General features: G+C 37.3%; 3 protein-coding genes across 4 annotated transcripts; all 3 read right to left on the minus strand.

Annotated features, from left to right (window-relative positions):
• Positions 1 to 438: 438 nt before the first annotated feature.
• Positions 439 to 11,356, minus strand: eif4a1b (eukaryotic translation initiation factor 4A1B). The gene is made up of 11 exons (XM_042754430.1): positions 11,235 to 11,356; positions 10,410 to 10,458; positions 9,986 to 10,118; positions 9,081 to 9,220; positions 7,597 to 7,765; positions 6,987 to 7,096; positions 6,514 to 6,657; positions 6,187 to 6,324; positions 1,936 to 2,025; positions 1,507 to 1,586; positions 439 to 1,393 (listed from the first exon to the last, which is right to left on the minus strand). Exons 1-11 carry the CDS (start codon positions 11,255 to 11,257, stop codon positions 1,249 to 1,251), a joined length of 1,221 nt encoding a protein of 406 aa, XP_042610364.1. The 5' UTR covers positions 11,258 to 11,356; the 3' UTR covers positions 439 to 1,248.
• An 844-nt stretch (positions 11,357 to 12,200) lies between these two features.
• LOC109090286 (sentrin-specific protease 3-like) lies at positions 12,201 to 19,566 on the minus strand. 2 transcript variants are annotated; one of them, XM_019104085.2, is made up of 11 exons: positions 19,394 to 19,564; positions 16,634 to 17,345; positions 16,029 to 16,190; positions 15,824 to 15,935; positions 15,554 to 15,701; positions 14,438 to 14,485; positions 14,187 to 14,264; positions 13,383 to 13,520; positions 13,214 to 13,297; positions 13,052 to 13,102; positions 12,201 to 12,889 (listed from the first exon to the last, which is right to left on the minus strand). In XM_019104085.2, exons 2-11 carry the CDS (start codon positions 17,301 to 17,303, stop codon positions 12,779 to 12,781), a joined length of 1,602 nt encoding a protein of 533 aa, XP_018959630.1. In that variant the 5' UTR covers positions 17,304 to 17,345; positions 19,394 to 19,564; the 3' UTR covers positions 12,201 to 12,778. The 2 variants fall into 2 exon arrangements, 1 of the variants encoding a protein (XP_018959630.1); XR_002017901.2 differs by having other exon boundaries at positions 12,808 to 12,889; positions 13,202 to 13,297; positions 19,394 to 19,566.
• Positions 19,567 to 20,451: 885 nt separating this feature from the next.
• On the minus strand, positions 20,452 to 22,606 carry LOC109090288 (phospholipid scramblase 2-like). The gene is made up of 7 exons (XM_019104089.2): positions 22,579 to 22,606; positions 22,327 to 22,396; positions 21,813 to 21,855; positions 21,463 to 21,683; positions 21,138 to 21,299; positions 20,807 to 20,950; positions 20,452 to 20,707 (listed from the first exon to the last, which is right to left on the minus strand). Exons 2-7 carry the CDS (start codon positions 22,384 to 22,386, stop codon positions 20,648 to 20,650), a joined length of 690 nt encoding a protein of 229 aa, XP_018959634.1. The 5' UTR covers positions 22,387 to 22,396; positions 22,579 to 22,606; the 3' UTR covers positions 20,452 to 20,647.
• Between the last annotated feature and the right edge of the window lie 124 nt (positions 22,607 to 22,730).

Here is a 22,730-nt window from a genome sequence, read left to right on the forward strand (position 1 = left end):
TATTACAGTATCTTTTTTGTAGACCTATTTGTTAGGTGAAATATAAACCCAATTTTGAGTGAATAAAAAGTTTACATGCAGTACAAGGTCATGGCAGTTCCTGATTGTAAATTCATGAACAAATGTTCATGTAGTTTTTTGAAATAAAAAAAATATTAACCTGAAATCCTTTGAATGTTAAATTCTTAGAACAAATAAAGAAAATATTTATACGTATATAAATATTTATATGTATATATTCAGGGGTTTGTTAAATATGAATGTAAAGTAAATGCATAAATATGTTTAATTTGAACTGATTCCAATGTAAAGTCATTGCACTAGCACCCCCAAAATCTAAAAACTAACAACTGAAATCTTAAAAAAAAAAAATGACAATGACCATAACCAAACTTGAAAACCATTTCATGACAAAAAAAAAAAAAAAAAAACGAAAACTTTTGTGACAAGTTAGGCTGTAGCTTTATTGAAATTTCCCCCTTCTCCAAAAAAAAAAAAAAAAATACTCTTACAAAATAATTTAAATGTTTTAAAAGAAAAGAAAGAAGTTGCAATTTTTCTTCTCCATCACATTTTTGTACCACCTTCAGTCAAAATGAATCTGCGTAAGGACTTCCAAATATCTAAATTCAGGAAGCCCACAATACTCAAGGGTGATTAAATGGCTCTGGTACAGTTTTACAGAAAACAGTACAGCAAGTACAGTAACTACTTGGATTTTACCGTCCGAGTAGCTGGATCCAGAGAATGAATCTAATCCAATGCTATTTATGTTGGTTTAAAAGCTAGCACACTTTTACCACATGGCTGAAGTACATTAGCAGCATGAGGTGTGCTTTAAAGAAATGTCAATGCACAGAAGCTGGAAACCAATAACTTAAGTCCAATTATCCATCCAAAATGTCTGATGATTCCCAGCAAAAAAAAAAAAAAAAAAAGAGCCCAGGATAATTAATTGAGAGTAGAGTCACAAAACACGATACTTTTCTCCATTAGAGAAGATGACTGAGCCCATATTTCAAATGTTTTTTTCTGAAAGTTAAATGAGATAAAGTCATGTACTTTCAGGATCTGAGATTATAAAATGTGATCAGTTTTGGGAAGATGAAATGACTAATTTGCATTTGTGGAAGAGCAGGGAGTTGCACGCTCCCAGTTTCATTCAGAAGTGCTTAAACTGGAAAATAAAGCGAGAGAGATTGTGGAGATGGAGAGTGGGGGTGTCTCTAGATCAGCTCAAATAAATCTCTAGATCAAGTCAGCCACATTCATGGGCATCTCTTCTACAGTAGTGTTGTAGAAGGTCTCGATGTCCCGCAGAGTACGCTTGTCATCTTCTGTCACCATGTTGATGGCTACACCCTTCCTGCCAAAACGGCCTCCTCTACCAATCCTAAGTTTCACAGAAGAACAAAGTATTGTAAATGGAAAATGATAAAATGGCATTGGATATAATTCATTAGCTTAGGTCAAGCTCAAGGTTAGACTGATGTACCAAACACAAACCTATGAATGTAATTCTCACGGTTGGTTGGCAAGTCATAGTTGATGACCAAAGACACCTGCTGGACATCAATACCTCTGGCCTGTGAATGAAACAGACATTTTCTTTTTTTCCCAGTGTTTTTCCAATTCCAATATCAAGGTTCACTTACTATCACTGGCAATTGCTAGCATTTGTTTTGAACATATAAATATTTTTTTGTTGTGTGTACTTTGCTAAAGCTATGGGGAAGGAAAGAATAAGCCATCCATAACAGGATACACACTATTTTTATATACCAGATACTTTAATTACCCCAAAGCACTAGAGGGTGCTAAGGAGTCAGGGAAATCTGGCAACCTCATCTGCTATATGAACCCGATTTGAATGGAATTCATTCCATTCGGAGAAAAAAGAAGCAGCAAGAAACATGCACTGATGTGTTTGCTCACCAGCAAATCTGTGGTGATAAGGACACGGCTAGAACCAGAGCGAAACTCCCTCATAATCAGGTCACGATCCTTTTGATCCATGTCTCCATGCTGACAAATATAACACAGTTTGTGATAACCATACACCAGACTATGTAATACATTATTCACATTTCCAGTTAAGTTATTCATTACGCTTGCAAAGACAGAAAATAATATATGAGTACATATCAGACCATCAGTATGTAGAATGTAGGGCTGTGCAAAAAATCGAATACGATTTTCATGCGCATCTCTTCAGTAAAGACGCTCCTGTAATTAGTAGTATATCTCCAGCACGTGCGTTCAGATCAGGGTTGCCAGGTTTTCACAACAAATCCTGCCCAGTTGCTTCACAAAACTAGTCCAAAACTAGCCCAATCGAGTTTCCAGGAGGTTCCCCCCCGAAAAAACTGCATCCCGGGGTTAAAATGTACGTTTTTTCGGCAGTGTTCCCTTGGTAATATTCACATTTTAGGGGCTAAATATCACGTTATTGGTATTTGGTGTCGCTTTCAACCCGCGAACATGAAAAACAACCACAGACTTGGCAACACTGGTTGGCATTTACTACACAGAGCCGTAATTCACTGACAGTCTTCACAAAATCGATTTTAAAATCGCAGGCGATTCTTTGTCGATTTTGAAAGCGATTTTGTGTAGCTTGTCGGTGGACTACGGCTCTGTGTAGTAAATGCCGCTCCACTTGAACCAGTGTTGCCAAGTCTGCGGTTGTTTTTCATGTCCGCGGGTTGAAGCGACCCCAATACCAATAACGTGATATTTAACCCCTAAAATGAGAATTTTACCAAGGGATACATGCCAAAAAAACGTATATTTTAACCCAATTTTTATCGGGGAACCTCCTGGAAACGCGATTGGGCTAGTTTTGAGAAGCAACTGGGCAGGATTTCTTGTGAAAACCTGGCAACCCTGATCTGAACGCACGTGCTGGAGATATACTACTAATTACAGGAGCGTCTTTACTGATGAGATGCGCATGAAAATCGTATTCGATTTTTTGCACAGCCCTAAGTTATTCATTACGCTTGCAAAGACAGAAAATTATATACAAGTACATATCAGACCATCAGTATTTCACTTTTTCCACATTTTGTTTGTTACAGCCTTATTCCAAAATGGATTAAATTCATTATTTTCTTTAAAATTCTACAAACAATACCCCATAATGACAACGTGAAAAGGTTGTTTGAAATATTTGCAAAAAAATAAAATAATAATAATAATAATAATAATAATAATAATAATAATAATAATAATAATAATAATAAGTACATAAGTATTCACAGCCTTTGCTCAATACTTTGTTGAAGCACCTTTGGCACCAGTTACAGCCTCAAATCTTTTTGAGTATGATGCTACAAGCTTTGCACACCTATTTTTGGGCAGTTTCTCCAATTCTTCTTTGCAGGACCTCTCAAGCTCCATCAGGCTGGATGGGGAGCGTCAGTGCACAGCCATTTTCAGGTTTCTCCAGAGATGTTCAGTCAGGTTTAAGTCTGGGCTCTGGCTGGGACACTCAAGGACATTCACAGAGTTGTCCCATAGCCACTCCTTTGTTATCTTGGCTGTGTGCTTAGGGTCATTGTCCTGTTGGAAGATGAACCTTCTGCCCAGTCTGAGGTTCTGAATGCTCTGGACTGGGTTTTCATTAAGGCTCTCTCTATATTGCTGTGTTGAGCTTTTCTTGTACTGTGTTGGGTTCTTAATTCTCTGGACTGTGTTTTAATTAAGGATATCATGCTACCAGCACACTTTACTGATGGGATGGTACTCCGCAGGTGATGAGCACTGCCTGCTTTCCTGCAAACATGATGCTTGGAATTGAGGTTCATCAAACCAGAGAATCTTGTTTCTCACAATCTGACAATCTCACAATCTGAGGGTTCTTTAGGTGCTTTTTTGTAAATTCCACGTGTTTCCATGTGTCTTCACTGATGAGAGGATTGAGTTTGGCCACACCACCATAAAGCCCAGATCAGTGGAGCATTGCAGTGATGCTTGTCCTTCTGTAGACTTCTCCTGTCTCCACATATGATCATGGAGCTCAACTAGAGTGACCATCAGGTTCTTGATCACCAGTCTAACCAAAGCCTTTCTACATCAATTGCTCTGGCCAGGAGGCCAGCTCTAGGAAGAGTCCTGGTTGTTTCAAACTTCTTCCACTAAGTGTAACGGAGACTACATGCTTCAGCGAACCTTCAATGCAGCAGAAATTTTTTTGTACCCTTCCGCAGATCTGTGCCTCTATACAATCCTGCCTCAGAGGTCTACAGACAATTCCTTGGACTTCATGGCTTGGTTTGTGCTCTGACATGCACTGTTAACTGTGGGCCCTTATATAGACAGGTGTGTGCCTTTCCAAATCATGTCCAATCAACTGAATTTACCACATGTGGACTCCAAAGTTGTAGAAACATCTCAAGGATGATCAGTGGAAACAGGATGTACCTGAGTTCAATTTAGAGTGTCATGGCAAAGGCTGTGAATACTTTTTTTATTTTTAATAAATTTGCAAAGATTTCAAAAAAATTTCTTTCACTTTGCCATTATGGGGTATTGTTTGTAGAATTTTGAGGAAAATAATGAATTTAATCCATTTTGGAATAAGGCTGTAACAAAAACAAAATGTGGAAAAAGTGAAGCACTATGAATACTTTCCGGATGCACTGTAATAAATAAATGAATACAATATCATTTAAACTGACCATACAAGAACCTAAAGCTTCATTTCTAACCATACATCTACTTTAAATACAGGTCAACAATGGGACTGCTTTAGCAATTGTAAATGAGCATCTTGTACATCAGGGGTGCCCAATCCGGTTCCTGAAGATCTACCGTTCAGCTCAAACCCTGATCAAACACACCTGAATCGGCTAATTAAGATCTTCAGGAACACTTGATAATTACAGACAGCTGTGTTTGAGCAGGACTGAAACTGAAATCTGCAGGTAGGTAGATCTCCAAGAACAGGATTACGCACCCTGTTGTAAATAAAATTCTGCATATTTTGTCTAAGAAAAACAAAATATCGTGAGTTGGTCTGCTGGGAAAATAATATCATTAAATACTTAAGATCCATCCCTCGTAGAAGAAAAAACAACTGATGAATGTACATTACATTTGTGAAAATACTGAAAGCTTGTGCTTTGCGGAACTGCATATTGAGAGCTACTCACATCTAGGTAGTGACAGGTCTGTTAAAGGGATAGTCCACCCAACATTTAGTCATTTACTCACCCTCATGTCGTTCCAAACCTGTTAAGCATTTTTCTTCAGCTGAATACACTTTCTTCTATGGAAGACAAAATTTTGAAGAATGTTGATAATCAAGTAGTTTGGGTTCTCTTTGACTTCCACAGCATTTTTTATTCATACAGTGGAAATCAGTGGGAACCATGGGCGTCATTAGGCCATTTTTAGGGGGGCTATAGCCCCCCTAAACAGAGGACAAGGTATGACTTTAACAATAGATTATAATATCTGCATCTATGCAGTTCTGTTCTTTGTCATTAATACAGTTTACAAAATATCATTTGGTTCCCCATCTACTGTAGCCTAAGTTTTTGCTGCGTTCAGCCCTCATCACACCACAGCCGTTTCCTCCAGTGAAAATGAAGCACATTTTAACGCATACTTTATGAAACAATCATGTTGCCATTTTCGTTTGAAAATGTAACTTTCAGTGTAATACATTTTCCAGTGCATGTGGCAAAGTGGTCTGCATCCTTGAGCTAAGGAAAGAGGGTTGTACAAGAAATGCAAACAGTAAAATTTTGTGTGTGTACAGTAAACAGGAATGTGTGTGTGTGTGTGTATGTATATCACCCCATTGGGGGCTGAGCCCCCCTAAAATGTATATCCTAGAATCGCCCCTGGTGGGAACCAAAACAGTTTAGCTACCAAGAATCTTTATTTTATCTTTTGTCTTTCACAGAAGTCAGACATATAGGAATTTTCATTTCTGGGTGGACTATCCCATGAAAAATAACTATAATGATATCTATATTAGCATCTATACCAATAAGCAATGTTTATTCTGAATGTGCAATATAGTTATGTTCTGTGAAAATAATTGCAGCTCACCCTTTAAAGCAGAAATGAGTTTGATTGGCTGATGTTTTAATAAGAAAATAAATAAAATTTCTCTCTGAAAGGGATTCCTACTGGTTCCATTTATGTTTGTGGTGTGGTACTTTCAGTATTTACCAGAGCTGAGACCGTGAAGTCCCTGGCGTGCATCTTCTCTGTGAGCCAGTCTACTTTCCGGCGTGTGTTAATGAAGATCACCGCCTGAGTTATGGTCAGAGTCTCGTATAGATCACAGAGAGTGTCCAGTTTCCATTCCTGACAAAAACACATACACACAAAAGCAGGGTGAGAAACACAATTACCAATTATCAGCCACTAGTCAAAATTAGTGCATATGAACACAAAACATGTCCTTTTAAAGGCCCTGATAAATTCGGATGTCCGTGTATTTATTGTCGCTTTGCATTAAAGTACCCCAAGATCAGACAGTTGTCAGCAGTATACCTCTTTTTCAACATTGATGTAGAACTGACGAATACCCTCAAGGGTAAGCTCCTCTTTCTTCACCAGGATACGCACTGGTTCTCGCATAAACTTGGTAGTGACATCCAGCACCTCCGCCGGCATGGTGGCTGACAGCAGCACCACCTGGAGGACAGATGGCACAACAACATGGTTAGGCCTATTCACATTTCTAAACAAAAACAAATGCACATATGACCTCAAACAAACCTGGGTCTCCTAAAAAGCTATTGTTACCGGTTGTAATGGAATAGTGGTGGACTGAACAGTTGACTGAACAAAGCAGCAACAAAATTCCAGATTTCAATGCCATTTGTGTTTGTTCTCAACTTTTGCTGCAACTGAATTATGCTTTGGCAAAACTATTTTCTTATATACAATAATGCAATTAAGCAGGGAAATAGTCATCTTGATAACAGCACATACAGGAAACACGGTCCATTTCCCATCCTAACCTGTATGCTAGTAGTGAGTTTCTGGAAAATCTCGTAGATCTGGTCCTTGAAACCACGACTCAGCATCTCATCCGCTTCATCCAGCACAAACATTTTAATGTACTTAGAGGCTGGAAGAGGGGTGAACATGAGAAGATTGTGTAAATGGCAGAACACAATTAAAAAGTGCTAAAAAAAGGGTCTGGATTCACAAAAATCTTAAGACATTTAAGATAAATTAAATGGCAATTGTTCTCAAGTTATCTTATAAAGAACATCTGTTTTTTTTAGGAAGAAAATGACAGTTGTAATTATGAAACGTAATTATGAATTACGGCTTTACTGACGAGATGCGCATGACAATCGAATGCGATTAATTGCACAGCCCTAACAGCTTGAAAGGTCAAAAACAATTTTTAATATTACTCCTACTGGATTCGTCTGAAAGAAGAAAGTCATATACACCTAGGGTGACTTGAGGGTGAGTAATTCATGGGCTAATTTTCATCTTTGGGTAAACTAACCCTTTAGTTGGAAATAAAGAAATTAGCATTTTAGAAGAAATTTATTCTTAAGAATTTTACGTGAATACGGCCCCAGCACAAAATATATCACAGTACTGAGTACTTACAGAGGAACTTTCGATTAAGCATGTCGTAGACGCGACCTGGGGTTCCTACTACAATATGTGGTGCCTCTGCCTGCAGCTTTTGGACCTCATTTCGCACATTGGTCCCACCGATACAGGCGTGGCATGTCGCACCCATATAGTCTCCAAGAGCCAGAATCACTTTCTGGATCTGTATGGACAAAGAAAACCAAGTGTAATGTAACTTAGATCGAAACTAAAAGCAGAAAGTCTGTACTTGCATGGATGGCAAATCTGCCTCTGTCCACAGCCTAATACACGTATGATGCCACTTATCATATCAACTTCAGAGCTGGCCTTTTTTTGTTTGTTTTTTTCATTTACACAATACTACCTACTAGCTTTACATTTCCAAACAAGCATTTCCATTATTGTAATAATGTATTTATTCACAATTACAATTGAAATCCCTCCTGTACCCAAAACATAGTCCTACACAGTGTACACAACAGGCAAAAATCTGCTTAATCTAACAGTGTTTTTACACTGCTGAGTTAATGTGGCTCTGAAGTTGCTGTGCTGCTGCATCCAAATACTTTGTGAAGATGCAATGCTGTATAACAGCCTTTCTTAAATATTTAAAGGTGGCTCTACTGTCTACCCACACATTTTTGCAATAGAAAACACAATTAACAATGTAACATGATTACATACTAAAAAAAAAAAAAAAAAAAAAAAAAAAGTAACACAATAATGTAACATGTTGCTTTTAACTAGAAGAGAAGTAAACTTCAACAGAATAACGTTGAATGGAATTGAAATAAAATTTGTTAAATTGTTAAATGCCCTGCCTCCATTATATATCTTTGTCGCGCCATTAAAAGTGTTTGATCACTTATATTGGCGTGACAAATTTGATTTGAGTGATCATTGCAAAAAAAAAAAAAAAAAAAGCATTTGGATTTAAATAAGCAAATACTAGAAAGGGTATGGGATCATTATTGCAGTGATTAATATGATGCTTCTGCCATGTAATATGTTTGTAACAATTAACAATTATTTTAACTCTAACTGGAGCAGTGTGTAGCTTTTCATTTCTTAAACAACCATGCTGATCATTGTAAAAAAAGTACCAGTCAAATGTCTGGACACACGAATGGGAAAGTGTCCAAACTTTTGACTGGTACTGTACTATAATATACACAAAGAATATTGGCCAATATGTCAATATCAGCCCTTTTTACTCCCTAAAAAACCCATATCGGTCAGGTTCTACTTTTAAGATTCCCTAACACTGAACAATTTATCATCTTGACAAATAGCAGGGGTTCAGTTCAAGGTCCAATTTAAAACATGCAAATGACAAAAAAAAAAAAAAAAAAAAAAAAAAAAAAAAGGATCTGGCCTTAAAATGATTGTGTCAGTTTCTGGAAATCACGTGAACTCAACAGTATAATTAGCTGCACCGCTGACACTGGTTCTGCAGTAAGTGAACCAAAAGCAGTGAGCGCAGAGACAGCACTAACCTGCTGAGCCAATTCACGGGTGGGTGCCAGAACCAAGGCCTGAGAACCTCGAAGCTCTATATCAATCTGCTGCAGGATGGAGATGGCAAAGGTGGCAGTCTTGCCCGTGCCCGACTGGGCCTGTGCAATGACATCATATCCTAGTGTGGAGAAAAACAACAGGCCAGATAATGAGCTCTAACTGATAGAAATGGGATGTGTTTCTTCAAGCAGGCAAAAGATGGGCAATGGCAGTCCAAAGGGGGTCACACAACAGACAAGAAGCGCATGTCTTTCAAATTTGAACACATTGTTTTCTTTGACTGTACATTCTCCAGAGATGCCACGCAGGGTTTGTCAGCACCCAGCTACAACTCAAGAGGCAGTTCAAAAGCCTTGCTGTGCCTATCATATAGTTTTCCATAAAATTACATTATATTTGTCCCAAATCATTGTTAATGTACATTATAACTTCACCCTAGGCAGGAAGATTGTCCATTGCTGTTTGTCTTTCTGTAGCTTGAATGAAGACTATATGCTATGAACTTTTGCCTGTTTGGTGAAAAGATTTTTGGACTGCCATCTTCAACTGAATTTGACATCTCCGGTGTGCAATACTTGTGAGTGGTCCTAGACACAGCACTGTGCTTCTTGTCCGGTGTGACCCTTCTAACGCTATTAACACTACTGCACTGCTACCACCCAGGATAAAAACAAAAAACAAAACAAAAAAACCCAACCTCCTAAATGACATAATTACAAATGAACAAACACCCAATGATGACCATTTGGCATATTATTTACCCCAAAGCTCATTCACAGAAGGTGAAGATATAATAGAGCATCCGATAATATGTGCTGCTGCAGTAAAAGTTTTTAAATTACAATCTCAGATAAATATATATATATTCTTAAAGGTATCGTACCCTTGATACAAGGGAGGATAGCCCTTTGCTGGATGGCAGAGGGCTTCTCAAAACCATAAGCATAGATTCCCCTGAGAAGAGTCTCACGCAGGTTCATGTCATCAAAGCTGTCCACGATCTCATGCCAGTTACTCTGCAAATTCAGGGAAAAGAATTAGGCCACAGACAAGCTAATCTTTACTCCATCTCATTTGCAATTTGTCACTCAATGCATAATGCATAAATGATAACAGGTTGGCAGTTGTTCAAAAAAAAAGGGAATCGCTGAATCCCACTGAGGACAAGACAGTCAAGTCAACTGACAGCACATTCAGTGCCAACCCGCTTCTCACAGCTGTGCCAAGAGAAACATGCGAGGGAAATATACAGGCAGTGTGTATGTATATATGAAATAGTTAACTGTGAAAAACGGTTATGAACTCACTTCAATGACACCATCTGGCTCCATGCCCTCGGGGCCATTGTCTCTAGGTCTTCAAAAGAAATGTCACATTAGCACCATACAGTTATTTGTGAAAGGCAGATAGATACTGTATTGATTTATCAATGGAAACTATAGTGCAACTGCAGCAAAACAACGCTATAAACTAAACAGGACAGTGTAACACACATAGCAATAACATATAAATGAGAACATTATGCACTAATATTCATGTGCGTTTATATATAAACATTATGAACTAATATGCTATAAAAATGTCATTATGACTGTATGTCAACTTAGAAAAAATTATTACAGATTTCATCAACCATTTTAAAGCACCGTGACATTAAATAACTAACTGTAAATCGGCTTCAATATACAGTTTTATAATGACAATATATTAAGCAGAAAAAAGCAGAACAGTTTTAACTGTGTGCAAATGAACTGAAGGGGTGGATGGGTGAATGAAGAGGAAAAACAAGCTTTACTCGGGGCCATTAACGGGTTATGTATCGATCAGTCTAAATCAAGTGGATTGAAAACATTAAATGCATATAACAACACATCATTCGCGATCTAAACTGTAATTTTGAGCCGCTTGAACGGAGAGATCGTTAAACGTCAATATCCTGAAGCAGGCCGGGCTGCTATGCTAACACCGAGGGGGTTTTTTACAACTCATTTACGACATTCAAGATCACGAACCACACGTTACTTCCAACTGCATCTAGAAGCGGAATGTCTGTATCGACTGACAACATGTATGCATATGATCTCTAATTTATAAATAAACACATTAAGATCGTTAAATTTCGTCTGCCCTACCTCTCTTCATAATCTGCCGACATTATCACAAAGGGCGAGCACACCGCGAAAATGTTTTATATAGTTTAAGACGGGTTTCTTACTAAAATTGCGATTGCAGTATTCGACCATCAGTCAGAATACGGCCCGCCCTTCGCATATTTTTTTTGGGCAGTACAGATGTCACTCAACAAATGGTAGCCGCCCTTTGGTGTTGGATAAGCTGGAGATGGGCGGTCCCTCTCGCGTTAGTCCGGCCCTAGCTTAAATGCAATTGGACTAAAGCTAAACCTCAAAATATCATTCGCTTGGCCTAAGGTGGCGTAGTTCTAGCGTCCATAGATTTCCAGGTATGGCCACTGTGTATTTATTCAGCACTGTGAATGTGAAGTTTACACAAAAATACTTGGTTTTATTGTTGACATCTTTATTTTGTTAGGTAAATTTAATAATAACTAAAAATTCGCACACTTAATCTCCATGATCCAGATTTTTCTTTAAAGTTTTTTTTTTAAATCTTTCCGACCTTTAAATTAAATGTAATCAGGCTGTTTTCCCCGTAATTCTTTTAAATTATATCTGTAATTTGTTAAGCATATAAATATATTTTAAGAAGTGTGTTAAAGATTAATGAATCATCACCTTTTTTCTCCCTTTTTATCATATGGCAGTTTTATTTTAATATTACTTTATTATTTTAATATGCATTTAAAATGCATGGTTTCTGCAGTGGCGACTCCTATTCTGTAAGGGAAAACTCAACACAGCACATAACACATTTGTGTTTTTGTTATTCTGTTTTACAGTAAACTGATCCAAACATAAATTTAGTAAGCCTAGCCTGATATTCAGACTAACAGTAGGCCTATTTTTTATAATTAGCTGCTGTATTTATAACCATTTTGAAGTCACATTACAAACTACTACACAAGAACAGCAACATCATTACTCTACCTTTATGATTAATGCACAAATTTAAGCGGCACAATTATTTACTTCTGTTTTTATTAGCACATCTTACAACAACGTATGCATCTCAAAAGATATAAAACAGTTTAATTTACAGCTGCTCTTTTTTTCCATCTCCATAATTTTGCATCTTAAATCGCACAGATACATAACAACAGACAAACAATACTGAACAAACAAAAATGCTCATATAGTGTTGTGGTCCGTATTGACTCTCAGTTTATGAATATTGCATTACATTTTTAAAATGTCTGCAAGTCTCTTCCCTCACCAGTCATTGGTATTATCTTTACCATACAAGTTACTGACATCAAGAACATGAAAAATAAAAAAAAGATTTGCCAACAAAATGGCGGCACCTAATGAACAGTTCACTGAGGTCAACTCCCCCTCATACTTCTAGAAAACAACTCATCTTGCGTTTTGATTTGAGCAAACAAACATCTGGGCCGAACAGAGTATGGCATTCACCAAGTCAAAATACAAAGTCATCGAACAAAAAAAGGGTTAAAAACATTTGCACGTCTCCCGCCAAAATGCTGTCTGGACTTGGAGCTTATTTAGAAGTATAAGATGTTGCGGTCTCTTTCACGGTCTCACAGAGACAGTTTACATTGACACAGTTCTTTGTACATTTGTCTCCGTAGCTTGGGCATATCCTGCTGACCAAAGCTGAAAGGCTGTTCCAGGGCCAGGCACTTACAGTACTGGTGTACAACGATAAGAAGAGTGAACATGTGAGTAAAAGACACAAATGAAGATTAGTTTATACTTACAGCACCAGTGCTATGTGCAAAATCAAGTGTTAAAATAACACGGACAATATAAAATACAAAAACAGAACTGACTAATAAGGGAAAAGAGCTAACCTGAAGGACAAAAGCTCCACAATCACTGTCATTGTTCTGCCTTGCCACATTCTAGAACATTCCAAAGAGAGAGAGGAGTCAACAACACATACACAAAAAGCTGTTTTATTCCTTATTTCTCTCATACTTTCACTAACACATCAAATTCACCTTTCACCCTACCATTTTGAAAAAGCCTTTCCACCCTGTATACAACTCCTTCTGTTCTCTCTTGATTGCTTCTGCTTGCAGGTATTTGGCAATGTGCTGTAAAACAACAAGACATGCTAAGGTCTAGTACAAGGATCGGCGTAGCCATTAAAATAGCAGCATTAGAACAAACAACACTTACTTTGGGGCAACGGCGGTTGAGGGTCCTCTGGGAATCGAAGTATGTGATGCTACGCTGAGGAACATTCACACACACCAATGACCAGTGCACTTCCAGATGAATAGGGATCAATAAGAACTTCTTCTGGAAAATATCAACCTAATGAGGAGATTTAACAGCGAAATAAATAACAGTGAAATAAACAAATGTGACCCTGGACCACAAAACCAGTCTTAAGTGTCAATTTCTCGAAATTGAGATTTATACATCATCTGAAAGCTGAATAAATAAACCTTCCATTGATGCATGGTTTATTAGGATGCTGAATAGATAAAACTATTTGAAAATCTGGAATCTGAGGGTGCAAAAAAAAAAAAATTAAATACTGAGAAAATCGCCTTTGAATTTGTCCAAATGAATTCTTAACAATGCATATTACTAATCAAAAATTAAGTTTTGATATTTATGGTAGGAAATTTACAAAATATCTTCATGGAACATGATCTTTACGTAATATCCTAATGAAAAATAGAAAAATAATATAATTTTGACCCATACAGTGTTTTTTTTGGCTATTGCTAAAAATATACCCCAGCGACTTAAGACTGGTTTTGTGCTCCAGGGTCACAAATGTAGTACTAGTTACAATAATGAAGTTGTATCCACTTTACTTTTTAACACAAATGTAAAAAAACAAAACAAAACAGAAAAAAGGTAGTGATGGCAAATGATCAGCTTATCTTAATAGTCCTAAAATGTACAAGTATTAATAAATGAGATGTGAAAGACAGACAAAATCCTTCGTCATCACTCTCCAGTACTGACATTTTTTGTCCACCGTTTGACCCCGTCGTAACCTTTCGTCCGAAGTTTGTCATAAAAGAAGCTGTTGAAAAAGTGGACCTGTAAGTTAAAAAACAAGACAGGGTGAGACTGAGAGAGAGTGAATGAGAACTAATTCACATACAGTTTTCATAGTCATTTAACTGTTTGACACACAAGTTCATATAATGGCTTTGTCAAATTCCCTTGTGCTCGTATGTGTAAATGTGTGTGTGTGCGCATGTTTTGCCCACCTTTTCAGGAGCAGCATCCATGACCAAATCCCCATACATGTTCATGACCTGGGTGACACAGTGAGTTACAGATGTAAGAGAGAGAGAGCTAACTCAGCACAATCCCACAACAAGGGCCCCCCATTCATCAAAAGAAAGAGTCATAACTGTGGATCTTCTCTATACAACTCTGACAAACTGATGTAAAAGACAGTGCCATAATAGTGACAAGAGTATGGTGAAAGCTACAATTTTGAATTTGATCATCTACAATGAAAAAGACATGAAGAATGAGAATTCTGGGTCTCATTCACTAATCACAACAAGCGTTAAATGTGGCAAAAAGGTTCCACACAAAATTTCTAGTGGATTTAAAACAGGTGGGTATGGACATATTTAATTATTATCCTTCTTTTAATATGTTGATAAATGTGAAATATACTAAATTATCAAAATAATAATAATAATAAAAAAAACACAATCTCCATATATAACAGCTTTTGCACAACGTGACCCATTCTCAAAGCCAGCTGAAACACAAACACCATTTACACAAGCCTAGATTATGTTTCAGACCATTAGCCAGCAAGACATTTATAATGTTACAAGATTTCTCTTTAAAAATGTTCTTTTGAACTGTTAGTTCATCAATGAAATGTGAAAAAAATATTAAGCAGCATTTTTAACATTGAAAATAATAAGAAATGTTTCTAGAGCAACATAGCAGAGTATTAGAATGACTTCTCAAAGATCATGTGACACTTAAGACTGGAGTATTGACTTCTGAAAATTCAGCTTTGCCATCACAGAAACCAATACAATGTATTCAAATAGAAAACAGTTATTTTAAATTGTAATTAAATTTCACAATATTTCAGATTTTACTGTATTTTTGAAATGTGTATATTTGAAATTGTGTAACTTTTGAACGATAGCGTATGCCTATACAGAGTGCACTGTGATGTGATAAAATAGGAAAGATTTATTGTAGGGTCACAATTTGGGTTGGTTCTGAATTTTATCCTAAATATAGATAAACAATCCAAGTGTACGTATGATTAGTAAATGTGACCCAATATTTTTAATAATGTTCATTAAAAATTAAAAATTAATAATATTATTAACCAAGAGGCCCACCTGATCGTTGAGCCAGTTCTGACCATAGAGTGTGCTCAGATCATCCATGGTGAGGACATGACGTTTGTAATTTACACGAAACCCCCGCATCACTGCACTTCCGGACATGCGCTGGTAGGACTGCATTAAATGTTGCACCATTACCTTCCTGTAAACAGACACAAGTTAAAATGGTATAAACTGAGACTTCACTGTAAATTCTTTCATCTGTTTGGCATTTGAAATATCAAGATTCAATAATCCTTGTGACTGGTATGAGCCCCCTCGGACCTGTGAGGACTTGAAAAGCTCTCACTGAAGATCTCCTGAAGCTTCTCCACCACCTCATCCACATGGATGGGAATCAAACTGCCGTACTGCTGGAGAAACTCATCCAGAATACCTGAGAAAGAAGAATAACCACTGGCCAATTTAATGTTAAATACTACATGAAGTATGTTCCTGTTCCATATTTAGGAAAAATTATACGCTGTACCTTGTACACAAGAGATGTGTTCACTGCTAAGCTGATTCTGTGGGGAGGACTTTTCCCGTTGAGTCTGGACATTAGCAGGGGAGGCCCGTCCCTCCCTGTCCCCCATGGTTGCACAATGGATACCATCCCTTCCTTTCGGAACTCCATTTGTGCTACGGGAGTCTAAGAAATCAACAGGGGTCATTAAGAGCCAATATGATGGATAAATGAACAGAAGTCACACTTCCTTCAGGTCCTCAGTACTAACATATTATGTCATTTTAATGTCATTTACTGTAGCTTACCTCTGCTAAACCAGATTCTGGAACAATACTGACAACATAATGTTTACATAAAGGAATCTATAATTTTTTTTTTTTTTTATTAATTAAAATGATCTTGACCAGCATAAATTGCAGTATTTTAAATTATATTTTAATGCACAGACAAATGTTCAAGCTTTCAAATGTTCACATTTTACACTTTAAACTGAAAAACTCATTTAAAACTATTCGGGTATCACATGCTAAACAATTAATATTATCAAGTCTTAACAAAGTTGGAAAAACTAACTTCTTATTTTCCAAAATGATATCACAAATGTCAATAAGTGAGTTCATACTCACCAGATAAATCAGCTCTCTTCTCCTCTGCTGTCCCCAAATGTCCTTTTGGGTCTCCATTTAACAATGAACTGCCAGGCAGTCTCTGGAAAGGTCGACTGCCATAGAGGCGGCGTCTGTGACATCTGCGTACCCTCTTGTATCCCATGGTTCCTGCCCATTTGGCTCGCTGGCGCCAAGTTCTCCAAAGTTGGGCCAAACGGTAGCCAACGCTCACACACCTCTGGCCCTGATAGCGCATCCGGGCTAGTTTCCTCTCTTTGAGCGGACTGGGGCTAGTCTGGGCCAAGCAGTGGGTAAAGTCACTTGTAACACTGACATCCATTTCCACTAGCTTTGAGTGCTCTGGCGAGCCCCATTCCTCATCGTCACCTTTATCATTACGCTGAAAACCACCTTCATCTTTCTTGTCCTCCTCTTCACTCTCCATCTCCAAATTTTCCTCCTCGTCCTTCACCTCAGGGACAGTATAGTCTGCACCCCACATCCTGACGTCCTCCTCTCTGCGTCCCAGTTTGAAGTGGGCCGGGCTCGGTGCATGTTGGGCCATGGCAGGATTCATTAAATGGCCACCTCCAATAGCCCCCCCACCCCCAGTGCCCTCCTGCCCCGCTGTCAGGGTCAGCTCATTGGACCAGTGTGTTTGAGCCAGGCTGCTGCCACTGTCTCTCATGATCCAGGAGCACCCTACGACCTGCGCCAGCCTGCCTCCTCACTAATGCATGACAGAAAACATGTCAATTGTCAGAGTAGAGAACCAACAGATTGCTAAATGAAAAAAAAAATTAAGAATGCAAGCACATTCAAAACTCTAGTTGACATCTGAGACACAAATATCAACTCAGCAAGATTATTTTTTGTGCATTTTAATTTGTTAATATTATGCGTTTATGCAGTCCAAATGACCAAACTAATAACAACCAGAGAACAACAAAAGTGTAGAAGATACCAAGCTAGTTAAAAAAAACAGACTAGACAAAAAAACAGACAAAAAGCTCTAGTCTCAGTATATTTAGTATATGTGTCACTAATCAGGTTCTTTATCATTATTTACTCACCCGCAAGTTGCTCCAAACCTATGAGTCTTTCTTCTGCCGAGCACAAAAGACAATATTTTGAAAAATGTTGAAAACCAAGCAGTTCACGATAACTTCTATTGTTTGTTCGATACTATGGCAGTCAGTGACTACCATCAAATGTGTAATTACCAATATTCTTCAAAATATCTTCTTTTGTGTTCAGCAGAAGAGAGAAACTCACGCAGTTTTAGAACAACTTGCGGGTGAGTAAATGACGATGGAACTGAATTTTGAATGTTGAATTTGATTTTAGATACTATTTTGAAATCGTTCTAATTTTATATTTTTAATCAAGCCTCACCTGAAAATGTTTAACTGTAAGTAATTATTGGAGGGTGGCCTTTGAGATGAAAACAACAACAAATTTTCATAACATTTCCAAATATTAACCAACTTAACTATCTAACTAATCTAACTCACACATGTCTGAAACTGATAGCACAACCGGGCTAGCTTTCTCTTTTTGAGCGGACTGGGGCTAGTTTTCATAACATTTTTAACTATTAACTAACTTAATAACTATCTAACTAATGAGGTGTTATAATGTGTCACAAAATATAACAATACAAAAATGCAACAATGTTTAATGGATAGTGACAATATGTATGGTGTATAATTCACCCAAACTGCAAGTTTAGATAGATTTAACTTAACATCAAATATGGTAATGGTCAAACATTTGCGCTTTCATGTTTATTGATTATTTATAATTGACTAAAAATAGATTAAATAAAATAATTTTTTAAAACTTAAAATATTTGTAGACAGGGTAAGAGTGTACTGTATTTGAACAGAATTCTGTATTTTTAGCCAAGCAAAATCATGAATACTTCTATTCTGGTGTCACAATTGCTCTGTGCAAGGAGAAAGATCAAGTTCAGGCCTACTCAAGTCCATTCCTGATGTAAAATAGTCCCTTTTGATAACTCTTTATCATATATCTTAAAAGTAATCATTAAAAAAAGTAACTATTTTAGCCTTGTTTAAAGTATCATGAGAGTATGTATGGTAAGATATAGTTTATCACGGTGTAGTATTTTCTTTTGTAGCTACGTCAGTAGTATTTCACTGACAGTTTATATAAAGTAATGTTGAGGATTTTTTTCCCCTGGGTTGCTTGAGAGTTTGACAGGGGGTCACTGCGTCTTAAAGGCTCAATCTTCTGATATATAATATACGATTATGCGTACATAATGATTACTGGACTGACGTCTCTTCCGAAAATCAGAGAAAACACTTATAGATGTTAGGACGATGTGTTCATTTAAACGCTTACGTAAAAGTACTTTAATTTCAATGTTATTTAAAGCAAAACTAGCACATGTGTTAGGTTGTATTTTGTCCATGCAGTTGTCAGTGTTAACGCAAGAACAGAGAGGCAAAGCAACCGCAGCGCTGGAGCGGCGGAGATAATCTCGTGCACGATGCGCTTTGTTCTGCTCTTTTACTCTGAATTATGCGAAAAGTGTGAAGTGCAGCAGGCTAACAGCATCGGTGATAAACCAGTCTGGTATTTGGCTAAAATTATATTTCAAGTGTCTTATTAGCGCAGAGCGCCACAAGCATTGGTCATATAACGCATCATTCTAGCGGGCAAATCAAGCACCGCTCACAGATAAACACTGTTCGGCCTCCGGTGTCGCGCTGCAGTAAATGTGGGGTGTCGGAACCAACGATTACTCACCGTTTAACCGTAACCTCAAGCCAAAAGCTTAAGCGTCGTCTGCCAACGCAAAAAGCAAATAACTAAGATTTGCGAGGGTATAAAATGATAAAATGATTTAAATCTTGGCTCATTCAATGAGAGCTGGCGCTTCTTTAGAGCGAAAACACTCTTCTTCCGCCGCGTCTCTATGACGTCACGTCAGTGTTTACGGTGGGTAGGAACATAAAATACATCTGAAGATTAATTTGTGAGTATTGTCCTTTACAGTAGGACCCAATAATGCTATTTTAAGCGTTTCTTTAAATTGTTATACATATTTGTAAATAATTTTCTCAAATGTCCCACACATTTAAGAAAAAAAAAGTAAATAAAACACCAGGGAACAGCTTTTATGTGTTTAATGGAAATATTCACAGATACTGTTAAGAATTAATTGTGACGATTGAATACTAAATGAAAAGTGTAATATTGTTATAATCTTTTTTTGATATAGTACAGCATTTAAGCAGAGTAGAGCTCTGAACTTAATTCTCCACTGTAAGCATCATTTAATTGGTTTAATTTTTTTTCTCAGGTGACATTATTAACCGTTGGATGCATGGTGTCTGCTACAAGCAGAGAGATTCAGTGTTTAGCTATTCGGGTTGTTACATTCAAACCTTCTTAAAATCTGGAGGCAAATGGTACAAATATGTACCCCTAAGTGGGTGAACTATCAATCAGCTTTCTATTTGCAAATAACTGCTGAAAATTGCATAGTTTAATCTATGTATGCCATTCCTGGATGTTTGCCATTTTTGGCACAATGTCAGCAGAAAAAGCTTACTCTGGCACTGTAGTTGTGAACTATGACCATGAATTAATATTCATAATCAGCAATGATCATCTGTGTGTGTAACTTTTAAAAATACCTTGAAAATCGGTGTTAAGCATTAGGCAAATGTTGGGTTGTTCATGATAACTTCTTTCCATTGATGTTCACAAAAAATAAAAATTACTCTGAACTTCGTTTTCATAAAATTGGTGATGCATTTCAGAGGAGTGGTCACTTTTTCTAGAGAGCAAAGAGACTTCAGTAGGAAATGTATAGTATTTTAATATAATTACAAAAGAGAAAAATCAACACCAAAACATTGGGCCACACTGGGTTACATCTATATTGTAAAAACGCTTTTACAGTGATTTTACTGATGTTAGTATATGCAATAACTGTGATACTACATATGAATATACCAGAGAAATCAAGAACCTCAAATTATCTCCCACTCCCTACTAGCCAAACACACTGCTTTGCAGTCCAGAGCCACCAGTCTGCTCAAAGAACATGAAGTCCTGCAGGACAACACAGAGAAATGATCAAATTAAATATATGAATGGTCATAAAGAAAGTAGCTAAACTGGTGGATGAGTGAATGTTGTGTGTCATCTCACTATAAGGAAAGATGCTCCCAGCAGAACTGCTTTCATTCTCACATCCAAGTCCATAGGAAAGTTAATGCCAAAATTATCTGTATCAGTCAATCCAGTCCATTGTTTACTGATACGACCTACAGAATGCCCATCCTTACTGGTAACCTGCACAGGACAGACAAAGACAAACTTGTCAAACGGTTACATTCTTTTGGACTGTAAAACAATATTAACCCTAGAAATAATTGTGAAATCCTTAAATAATCATTCACCAGATACTGCATGTTGCAATGTCTCAAAAACAATCAAGGTCACACATACATGGCGAACACAATCACACATAAATACATACGTCAAAATCCACATCCCCACAGCAGCTGATGGCACACAAAGGCCCTTCGATGGACAGCGCCTTTGTTTTAGACATGTCATAGAGAGAGAACTTGGGCTTAAACATGTGCCAGTCTTGCTTGATGTAACCTATTGTATTCCCCGGTGGAGCCTGTACCTCCATCTTCAGTCAATGTCACATCCAGACAGGAAACAGAATTGGATAATGGGTTATAGAAATGCATATTGCATTTATAATATTTATTGTAAATTTTTCAATTTCAGCAATCTTTCTTGTAGAAATATTTTCTCTATCTTCAAAGGTCAGATGCATTCTGAGTGGTTACCTCTTGAAGACAGCAGGGGAAACAGCAGGATGAGCAGCGGTAAGGCCTGATTAAGTGAATCACTTCCTGATCAAAATTATCTTTTATCTGCAGATCAAAACTCCTCACAGGGCCACAGATATTCCTTGTGCAGCAGTCAGTGGTTTCTTTAGCATGGAAGATCTTTTGACCCATGCTGTTCTTAATCTCATACTGGTTATTAGTCTCAAAGCCGATAATTGCTGGAAAAGAAGAGAAATTGTTCATTAGTATGTGACTTATTGTTTAGTGATAATTGTGTGATAAAAGGATAAATACATATTTAAAATTACACCTTTTTTGTCATATGAATAACTTTATATACACTTTACCTTCAAGGAGCTCAATCTTTTGATGGACTAATATCTGGTCAATCTGTTAGAGCAGAACAGGAAGCAGAGATATTCCACTGTGCATTTTCCTATCATAAGATACTAATTATTGTGTACACCTTTAATGGATCGTTAAAACACACACAAAAAAAGGGAGATTCTGTCACCGCTTACTCACCATCAGTTTGTTCCAAACCTGTATGGATCTTTCTTCTGCTGAACTCAAAAGATGATATTTTGAAGAATGTTGGTAACCAAACAGTTTCTGGTCCCCATGACTATACTATGGAAGTCACTAGGGACTGACAACTGTTTGCTTACTCACATTCTTCAAAACAGAAGAAAGGAAGAAGTTTTTTGGAAAAGAGGGGGAGAGTTGTTATGTTTTTTTGATGATTTTTTGGTGAACTATCCCTTTAACATATTATATTACATTACTCGCCAATAGTGGCAGTTTTTACATCTTTTACAGTCTTATTTACATTAAATAATTAGTTTCAAATGGCACACTTACTTGTGTAAGGTACTCCAAACCAGGTGGCACAGCCGCTGGGTTAGAAAAAAGCTCAGACATGTTGAACTCACTAAACAGCAAAAGGGTTTCCAATAAAGAGTAAAGAATTCGTTATTCCACACACCTCACAAATAAAACAAACCATTGTGTTTAACCGGTGTAATATGACAGGAAATCATTTGTTTTTCATAATAGGTCAACAACACAACACTCAAATGGTTATAGGAAAAGTAAACATGCTATCTTTTATACCAGGGATGCTCAACTCTGCTCCTGGCGATCGACTGTCCTGTAAAGTCAACACACCTGAAGCAAATAATTAAGGTCTTCAGGATCACTTAAAAATTAAAAGCATGTGTGTTTGATAAGGGTTGGGGCTAAACTTTGCAGGACAGTCGATCGCC

This window comes from Cyprinus carpio, chromosome A5, assembly GCF_018340385.1.
Source record: "Cyprinus carpio isolate SPL01 chromosome A5, ASM1834038v1, whole genome shotgun sequence".
In the NCBI taxonomy this organism is placed as follows: domain Eukaryota; kingdom Metazoa; phylum Chordata; class Actinopteri; order Cypriniformes; family Cyprinidae; genus Cyprinus; species Cyprinus carpio.